This window comes from Triticum dicoccoides, chromosome 2B (assembly GCF_002162155.2).
Source record: "Triticum dicoccoides isolate Atlit2015 ecotype Zavitan chromosome 2B, WEW_v2.0, whole genome shotgun sequence".
Classification (NCBI taxonomy): domain Eukaryota; kingdom Viridiplantae; phylum Streptophyta; class Magnoliopsida; order Poales; family Poaceae; genus Triticum; species Triticum dicoccoides.
In genome coordinates this window covers 563,471,014-563,480,868 of record NC_041383.1, presented here as the reverse complement: position 1 = coordinate 563,480,868, position 9,855 = coordinate 563,471,014, and the positions used below count along the sequence as shown (strand labels likewise).

Genomic DNA, 9,855 nt, shown 5'->3' with positions numbered 1-9,855 from the left:
ATGTAAGACGTTTTTTGACACTACACTAGTGTCAAAAAACGTCCTACATTACGGGACGGAGGGAGTATAATTTAACCATGTAAGTTCACTTGCCATGTTACATGTTTTTTTCTGACCAATTGAATATTTATTTTGGTTATTATTTCTATGGTGGTGTCAGGCAAATTACTGTAACATGGTAATTTTCAGTATTGTTGAATGATTCTGTTACTTAAAAGGCTAAAGCGAACTTACTGCTTTTGTGAATCCTTGTGCACTCATGCAGAATTATGGATACACACATAAAAACAAGTCACTGGAAGAGATTTTGCGAGATGCTAGGAAGAAAGAACCAGAACTACTAGGTTATAATGAAGAACCAATCAAAGTCGAGGCAGACATATCTGCAGAAATGAATAATCTGAAGATAGGTAAAGAAAGGGATGCAAACATCTCTTTCCAAAATACGGAAATTTCTATTCGTGGGACTCTTAGAACCTCTAGCCAAAGAACGGCAGGGAATACCATGTTTTCCAAGGATGATGTCAGTATTGAAAGGAATAATCAGCTCAAGGTTGCAAAGCAGAATGCCTGTCTGCCGAAGGGAACAACTCAGAAAAATATTAGAAAGGAGTATCATGGTAATGCTAAATCTAATACATTTTTTATGCACCGTAATGCTCCCCATTAGAAAGTTGAAAAAAATGTGCACACTGTCGACTTTGACCTCACTTACCTGGTCGCACTGTGAACAGCACTTAAATTTTGGATTAATTAGTCATTTGTTTTGTCTTTTAACCATGATATATATATTCTTATGAAGATACGAAATGTCTGTGGTACTTCTCAAGCACCAAGTTTGCAGTATTTGTGGTGTAAATTTGGTGTTAAAACATTCTACATGGAAAGAAGCAATTACACATTTCATCTGACTGTTTATTGTGCATTCAACTTGATTGTGTCAAAACAACTTCATCTATTGAGTGGGAGATAACAAATAGACCCAGATATATCGAGTTAATGTTTTAATTGAGTTTGCTAAATTTGCAGGATATACAACTATGTTTTATTATTCACACTTCAAATTTCGATCTAATTTTAAAGGAAGCGCCTTAACGCTTTTAATCACCTTTGCAGGTGATATGGTAAATAAAACAGCAAAGTCTTTCCTTTTTGAAGTATGTGCCGTAAGTTATTGGAAACCCCCTGAATTTGAATTGTGCAAAGAAGAAGGGCCAAACCACCTCCGAAGGTAAGCTTGCTTGAAGGAGAACATACATCAAGTTGCCTGCATTACAAATTACAATGAATTATAGCCTCCTTGTACGGTTCCTTTTCTTACAGAGTTTGTGGTTTCTTCAGTGTAGAAAATAAAAAATATGTTTCTTATCCATCATAATATATGTCCATTTCTAAGTTCCTTATTTTTGGTGTTTATCCTGCTAAGGAGAGTGGCATGTCAATTCTAGGTTAAATAGTGCTCTAAAAAGGAGGATTACGCAGAATCTAAGCACAGACACTATTCTTAACCTCAAGCTTTGCATAAACGGTAGTTTCGGGTAGCTTAAGCTGGCAAGGACCATCATTATTAAGCAGTTGCTTTAACAGTTTGAGAGCAGTGTACTTTTTTATGGAAAGGTCTCAAGAATATTTGTCAATATCTAAGTTGTTTAGGAAAATTGTCAGCAAGTCTGGAAAGGTGTTATCTACTTTGTAGTGGTATTCTGGTATTTGTCATACAAGTTCACTGTGGTGTACTGCTTCAGAGCTAAGCATTTGGTACTAGTCAAATACTCCCTCTGTCTGGAAATACTTGTCGGAGAAATGGATGAAAATGGGTGTATCTAGAACTAAATTGCGTCTAGATACATCCATTCCTTCGACAAGTATTTTCGGACGGAGGGAGTACTATGATTTCAGTGGGTATGATATAAAAAAAATCAAGTTCAGACTATAGTGAGCACATAAATTTAAAATCTTAAGACATGTTTCACTGTCATTTTATTTGGTTACGTGATAATGCTTCTTCGTGATATGCATTATATTTATATCCAATTCAGGCGTGAATATAAAATGCAACGTAAGTATATGAGGTGATAAATGTGTTGCTGTCTAGTCACATAGTGTGTTGTATTTGTTACAAAATGTTGTGCATACTAATTATTTTACTATCAAGGTGTGTACATGCTCCGCTAACTTCATGCGTGAAATGACACAGATTCACGTACAAGGTTACAGTTCAGATCAGGGGGCCCTCGGAGACACTCTTGGAGTGCTACAGCGATGCTCAACTACAGAAGAAGGCCGCACAAGAGCATGCCGCGCAGGGGGCTCTGTGGTATCTCAGGCAACATGGGTACCTACCCAAAGATGAAGTTTGTGTGTAGAAACATCTCTGGATTCCATGGCCCCCGTTACCAGAGTAGTACAATACAACCATGTACTTATGTTGTGGTGTTACGATAGGATGTGTTGATAAATGTACAGCCCATGTATGGCGTTTGGGTGATAGGACTTTATAGTTATTCGGTTCATTCATGCTCTGCCGATTTGTAAGATGACAATAAAGCTAGCGACAAGGCAGAAGCCAAATCAAACCGCAAGAACGAATAAACAACCAGCAGTGACAAGACGCTGGTGTCCAAGCTAAGCATGTAAAAGGATGTGCATTTTGATGAACTGATTAAAATGCTACATTGAGAAATTCTTGTTAAATCATTTATTTTTTGCTATTATGTGAGTTTTTTGTATTGTTTTTGCAAATCCTTTTGGAGAAATAGCACTTAACGACCCTGGACCGGTTACAAAACTCAGGGCTACCTATTTATGTTGTATTTTTGCTACCATCATGACCACATGGACAAAAATTGCAAAGTCAGCATTACAGAAAACCCAAAAGATCACGAATTACGTGCTTTTTCAAAAAAGATAAAAGAAAATAATGGATAACAGAATTGCAAAGTCAGCATTACAGAAAACCCAAAAGATCACAAATTACGTGTTTTTTCAAAAAAGATAAAAATAAATAATGGATAACAGAAATGCATGAAATGATGTGGGAAATAATTAACCACGTAACAAAGAAATTGTAGAAAATGAAAGCTAACAAAATTCAAATAAAATTCAAGAATCCAGTAGTTAAGCTTATCAAGCTAAATTTATCTTCAGGAAGTCTTAATTGTTGAGTATATGTGTTGTGCATATCTCTATACTAGTTGACCCGTTGCGCCAAATGACGAAAGACCTGCTGAAGACATGTTGTCGATGAGAATAGTTTCATGCTGTAAGAACCTTCAACTAAAGCCATGTCCGCGATGAAAATAGTTTCTTTTACTAAGGACAGGCCATGTATATACAGTCGGTTTAGTTATGGTCTACCAAATCCATATGTGCCTTGAAAAAAAATATGGTTTAATTTGCAAAGCCTCACGTGTTTCAAGTATGAATAAGAACTACAAACTCTTTTTGTGTGATTCAGAAACATTTCCAGAGTTTTTGTTTCTTAGTACATGTTGTCTAAAGTAACATTTGCCCAGAGAGAGAGAAGCATACTCCTCTCTCATTATGATTATTATTAAAATGTATTAAATTTAAAATAAACAATTTCATTTACTTGAAGCACTTGAAGAAAGATAACTTAGACATACTTTTACTCAATGCTCATTTAACCTGTGAAGGACTACGCAATGCTCATTTAACCTGTAAAGGACAAAAATATTCCACCATCTCTAAATGATGAACTAAACTAAATAAGAAATATATGCAGTAAATTCATTCAAAGTAGAAAAGGGATCTTACATCAAATAAGGCATTACAACAAACATGGTGTTATCTTAGTAAAAGAGATTACATCATTAGAAAAGAAAATGGAAGAAAACCAAACATGAGATTGAGATTAATACATCTAGGAGGTCGTAGACATCACTGTGATCCCACAAACGATTTAGAGTAGGTGACATGGAAACGTCGTCTCTACCATCTCGATGGCTTAGACCCAGGGAGCCGGGATGTTCATCTCGGCCCTCCCCAGCTTCCATCAATGGATTTTTATAGTTAGGGTTAAAGACTGAGAGGCCCTATGCATGTTCAAATATGCGAGTAGCATATACAATACAAATCAAGAAAAAGAAAAGAGAAGACCACAAACATTACAAAAACACAATTTTGACAAATTATCTCTATTGTAAAATTGAGGGAGTAACTCATTATTCAAGAGAACTGGCCATTGACAATTCAGTTACAATTATCAAAGAGAACTGTAAATTGCTAACTTAATTACATCATTCTTCACATAAGCTTCTCACTGAGGAAATTTCTTGACTGGAAGGTCACATTTCAAGCCATTGCACTTATAAAACCCAGCCCTGTTGTCATTTAAATTGCAAATTAATCATCAATAATGCACAATAATTTATGACCCACAAACGATTTGGAGCCTAAGGAGGAGAAAATATCAATGCAAATAAATACACACGTAGTAAGATGCATTGCAATAGTCGTATTACTTGAATTTGTAAGCTGACCAGCAAAATCAGATCAATCATGCATAGTACACAAAAGAGACAAAGCTTTAACCATAATAGGTGCTTAACCTTCTTGCTCCTGCTAATGATTTTGGCCATGAAGGCATCAGAGTAAGGGGAGAAAGAACGGGACGGCGCCTGCCGGAAGTTGCCGATGGGTGTTGATGGCCTGGCCAAGCCATCTCCCTCCATGATAGGTGGCAGTTGGCGGAGAGGTGTAAATATGACGAGATGTGAAAATAAGCTCAAGGAAATTAATATGGACCAGCAAACTGACAAAAGCAGAATATAACATAATTATATTGCAGAGTGTACTAACATAATTATATTCTGGATTAAACTAATAGCATAACAATTTACAGGGTTAGAATGCAGTGCACATATATATCTTAGTGGCGTAAAAACTATTTAGCCAACTTCACTAACAATTTAGAAATTGGCTTCAGTGTACTAACATAGTTATTTTGGATATAAGCAATCAACCACGAATTTAACATCAGAGATACCTGACCATTTTAAGTAACGAAAAAAGAGCCCAATAGCAAGATAGCACAACATGGAGCTGCATTGACCAGCCCCTTTTAAAGAAAGGCTTTAGGATCAGAAGTTGTGTAGTTGATCAACTTGGAAATATAAAAGCATTTCCTTCAAATCAGTACAGCACCTCCGACAAATGCGATGTGATAAGAAAGCAATGAACATATACACTGCTCCACACTTAGTTTTGTATGTAAAAAAGAAAGCCATGGCAGATGATTTTTTTGGATCACAGAAACCCAGCCTGAATACATCTGAATGATATAATCAATTTTCGAAATGTTTGGCAGGCACAAGAAAAACACACGAGTAAAAATAATAATATATGATTGGTATCTGTATTTGATCCACCTGGGTACATGCACATCCTAAAAGCAACAAACAAGCTGCCAGGCAACCTGATGTGCAGCTTATCACATGGTACACAGAACTTCACAAATTATCAGGACATCAATCAAGTATTAAAATGCATGAGAAAGCAGATAAACTTACCCCAGAACTTGTTTCCCAAAGTACTTACAACACGCTGACCACAATATAAAGCCGGTGACCTGTACTGATCTGTAGGACTACATCATTGTAATATACCACACTTGTTTCCCAAAGTACTTACAACACGCTGACAACAATATCATCAGTGTATAAGTAAATGATGAAGCTGGACAACATAGAAGCGCCAATAGAGTCAATCGGTGTTGTCAACCCATTCTTATAGCTGGGTGTTCAATCCAGACAAACAACCAACTCTTTAGGTATGCTATTCTCACAAAAATTCTTCTGGGAGAGACAACTATTGGCATATACCAGACTAATTTACAACCATATCATCATCAGTATTTAAGTAAAGGATGAATCTACACGACAAAGAAGCACCTCATGGTGCCAATCAGAAGTACCACCAAATAATCAAAAGAAAGGCCATATTTATAATCAATCGGTAGAAATGCGATCATGCCTATCGAGCAATGGGAACAAGAAAAGGGACATTTTTCTTCAATAAGTGATTGTTATGGTGCACCGGCAACACAGATACGGCGATACGGAAATGGGGACAAAGGATACAACAATTTTTAGAAACGGCAATACGGCAAATATATATAAATAATTAATAAAATGCCATATAAAGAAGATAACAAAATCAATGCATGAGATGAAATGAGATTGTTGCCTTGATGGCTCTTTCAAAACCTCAATGACCACTGACCATTAATTTCCTCAATCCTCAGAACTGCATAATTAATTTACCATTGCAAGTATAGCATATGCTAGCTCATTTTATTTGCAAAAAGTAATTTAAGTTGTTGCAGGGAAATACTCAAAACAATAGCTCAACTAAAAATATATTTAGTCCTTAGTTTGACATGCACAATAAGAAGTACGTAATTCAAGAATTCATTATGCCAAGTTTTAGCATCCTGATTTTCCAATTAGCGAGTCACTAAAAAAATCAAATAACTAAAAAGGAGATGCACATAATTCAAGAGAGATGTGTACTGTTTTATTAGCCAAATGAACATGTTCCAACAAAGCAAGCACTGCAAAGAAGCACTCAGCCTGATCAACTAACCATCGCATACAAAAAATGTAAAAGGAAGATATCTAAAGAACAACGGGTCGAAAAACACAGCTTACCTTACAAAAAGCACAACTTATAAAGCATGTTCCCCTTGATTACCATGTAGGGTTTATTCCCCTGCACGAATTACCCTTCCTCTTGGCATACTATCATTGGCATTCAAGAAAAAAGAAATTATTAACTTGTCTATCTAAACCATACTACCATTGACATTCAGATGTATATGCAGCGTTGCCAGACCATCAGCGAGCCTGCCACACAACAATGGATCAAACAACACTGTGAGTAAACTATATATTTTCTTAGCTTCGCATGTGTACCAACCACATCCATTTAAAAATGTTTATTATTTAGATTTGTAACCTATCCAGCAAAATCATCAATCGTGCATTCAAGATCTGTAGGTAAATAAAAGAATGGGAAATTTTCACCACAAATCTCATCTAGCCATCACATCATTTAAAAATGTTTATTTTCTTAGCTTCGCATGTGTACCAACCACATCATTTAAAAATGTTTATTATTTAGATTTGTAACCTATCCAGCAAAATCATCAATCGTGCATTCAAGATCTATAGGTAAATAAAAGAATGGGAAATTTTCACCACAAATCTCATCTAGCCATCACAAATCTTAACATCAGAATAGAAGAACAAAGGGAAGAAAATTCACCTTCATCTTCTTCAACTCTTTAGTTAAATTCTTCTTCTTCCCTTCATCCTCAGATCTGCACACGTAATGTTTAAAAACTAATATATTAGTAAGTTTAAACATTAGCGATGGGAGGGGAGGAAGTAAGAGAAAAAGTGAGAGGAGAGCACCTTGGCAAGACTCTTGAGGAATTGCTCAGCAAAAAATTGAAGCTGGCAACCATGACCTCAGCCTTCAACTCCTTGCGGAGACCCTGCAGCCAACACAATCATTCATGACACAAAGAGGGGAAACAGACACCTCAACAAGATTCTTGAGGAAGTGCTCAACCAAAATTTGAAGCTGGCAACCCACAACCTCGATCCTCCACTCCTCGCGGCGCCCCTGCAGCCAACCAATCATCATGAGACAAAGAGTGAAACGAGTCATTGTTGTTGCTGCAATCACCGTCTTTCCGTGCTTGGTGGTAGTAGCGGGAAGGTGGAAGATGTATCAAATATGTTCAGCAGTCTGAAAGTCATGAGTGTAATCCTGAAATAAGAATTCAACCTTTCATTCTTTATTCTGAACTACATGTTTCCTAATTTTATAGTTTAGAACCAACCTAAACAGCAAATACACCTATCTTAGGCCTAGCATAAGAAACAGGAAATAAGAAGAATTCAAGACACATAATTGTATCTAAACTTTACAGGTAGAAGTTTGTACTGACTAACATTTAGATTCAACAACTCAATTATCTTTTGCCCCGAGAGCCCTTCAAACTGAACCAAAACCAGTGAGCCTGCAAATCAATCAATAACAAAAGAGACTGTTTGTTAGCAAATCCGGTAATGCACAAACAACAAATGCTGCTAATTCCGAAATTCATAAACATTGTGAGATTTTTTTACACATAAGCTCACCAGAGGCATTTCCACTGGGTGGCGCATCCTTTTGGGGTAGCAGGCAGGCAGGCAGCTCCCGTCTTCCTCCTCTGCACGGGAAAAAATGAGCTAAATGGGGAGAATGGAAGGGACAATTCCGAGCTCATTCCAGCATGGTTCAGTGTCCATGTCCACCCAGGAGAAGAAGCAGGAGGACGAGAGCTAGAGGAGGAGCAGATGAGTGCTTACATGGTGAGGCAAAACTGGACGGGAAGGGCCAAAGGGGGTACGATGGTGCTGCACTTCAAAGAGGAGGCGGGTGAAGGGTCGGTGGTGCCATGGACATGGCATGGTGGCCGCGCCTTCCTTACTGAAATCTGAGAGCTGGCTTTCTCTGCCGGGAAGGACTTATTGGAGGACGGTGTTGGGCGCGCCCGTTCCTCACCTCAGGCAGCTCATGGCGTCCAACCGCGACCGCTGCTCCTATGCTCCGTCAGAGGACGGTCCGCTGTGTGCGGGCGCCAGGGAGCACGGCGCCGGCCAGATCTTGACGGGCCCTTACCATTCCTACTCGAGCTGCTGGTCGCCGTCGCGAGGGTGAGGTGAGCTCGGGTTGAGAAGGACCACCATCGGCCTCACGCCCTCACCTAACCTGCGTTCGATCTGGAACCTGGCGCCGCCACGTCCGGCGAGCGAACGGCTCCGCCCATCAGCCTCTCCTCCACCCCGTGAGGCGTCCGCTGCCCGGTCTTCGGCCTCATTGCTCCACCCCACACCGCTGGCCTCTTGGCCCTCCCCTGCTCTCTCCCATCTGACGCCGTGCCTCCTCTCCTCTTCCTCTCTTTCTCCCTCCTCTCTCTCCCTCTCATCTTCTCTCTCCTACAGATCTAACTGAGCGCCGCCGCTGTCGCCCTTTTCCTGTAGGTCGGTGCCGTGGTGGGGATCCGGGAAGGAGGAGGGGCGGAAGGGAGGAATGGTGCGGCGGCTGTGAGAAGGAGCGGGTGGTTGTGGATGCGGTTACTGCGGGGATCGAGGGAAATGGGGGCTAGGGTTTGGGCGGCGGCTGGCACGGTACTAAGAGGAGGGAGGAGGAGGTAGGAGGAGGGAGGGGTCCGACGACACGGCGGAGGAGAGGAGGCGGCCGAGGCGAGCGGGGAGAAGAAGGGCGGCGACATGGGAGAGGATGGAGGGAGCGGGAAGGAGGGGACGAGCAGGGCTGGCGGCTAGGGTTTTGACGCGCGGGCGGAGCGGATTGGCAAATTCCCTTGGGGACACGAACAAAGTTTACCCAGCCAGCGAGCGTGCGAGACGAGGCCACCAGTCATTGGCGAACGAAAACAAACCGTGAGATGAAAATCGAGTTTGACTGTTCTGAAGATCTAACGGCTTAGATGTGTTTGAGAGCCAGATCTGACGGCCCACGAAGGCCCAATCGAGGGAGCCTCCTGGAGGTGAGTTGGCTAGCCTCTTTTTTGTTTTAAATTGGAACCCACCTCCTAGTTCTTTGTATAGTTGAGGTCGTGATCCACCTCTTGTACATCATATGTCACCTCGCTGCCGCCGCCAGTGCGTCTTCCACGCCGGCCGCTGATGACCCACAAGTATAGAGGATCTATCGTAGTCCTTTCAATAAGTAAGAGTGTCGAACCCAACGAGGAGCAGAAGGAAATGATAAGCGGTTTTCAGCAAGGTATTCTCTGCAAGTACTGAAATAAGTGGTAAC

General features: G+C 40.3%; 1 protein-coding gene and 1 long non-coding RNA gene across 10 annotated transcripts in view; one reads left to right on the top strand and one right to left on the bottom strand.

Moving 5' to 3' along the window:
• Positions 1 to 2,694, top strand: part of LOC119364870 (endoribonuclease Dicer homolog 4-like) — a 39,298-nt gene extending 36,604 nt beyond the window's left edge. For both annotated transcript variants that reach the window (XM_037630432.1, XM_037630431.1), the window contains exons 23-25: positions 266 to 620; positions 1,117 to 1,231; positions 2,198 to 2,694. In XM_037630432.1, coding sequence (XP_037486329.1) covers positions 266 to 620; positions 1,117 to 1,231; positions 2,198 to 2,366 — 639 coding nt within the window. In that variant the 3' untranslated portion in view covers positions 2,367 to 2,694. The remainder of the gene's footprint in view (positions 1 to 265; positions 621 to 1,116; positions 1,232 to 2,197) is intronic.
• Positions 2,695 to 4,034: 1,340 nt separating this feature from the next.
• On the bottom strand, positions 4,035 to 9,395 carry LOC119364869. Of its 8 annotated transcripts, none has more exons than XR_005175212.1 (6): positions 8,382 to 9,395; positions 8,172 to 8,242; positions 7,983 to 8,050; positions 7,437 to 7,797; positions 6,672 to 7,342; positions 4,035 to 6,574 (listed from the first exon to the last, which is right to left on the bottom strand). It is a non-coding gene; the product is annotated as an uncharacterized LOC119364869 (long non-coding RNA). The 8 variants fall into 8 exon arrangements; XR_005175214.1 differs by having other exon boundaries at positions 4,035 to 7,342; positions 7,437 to 7,519; positions 7,597 to 7,797; positions 8,382 to 9,394; XR_005175210.1 differs by having other exon boundaries at positions 4,035 to 6,866; positions 7,288 to 7,342; positions 8,382 to 9,393.
• Between the last annotated feature and the right edge of the window lie 460 nt (positions 9,396 to 9,855).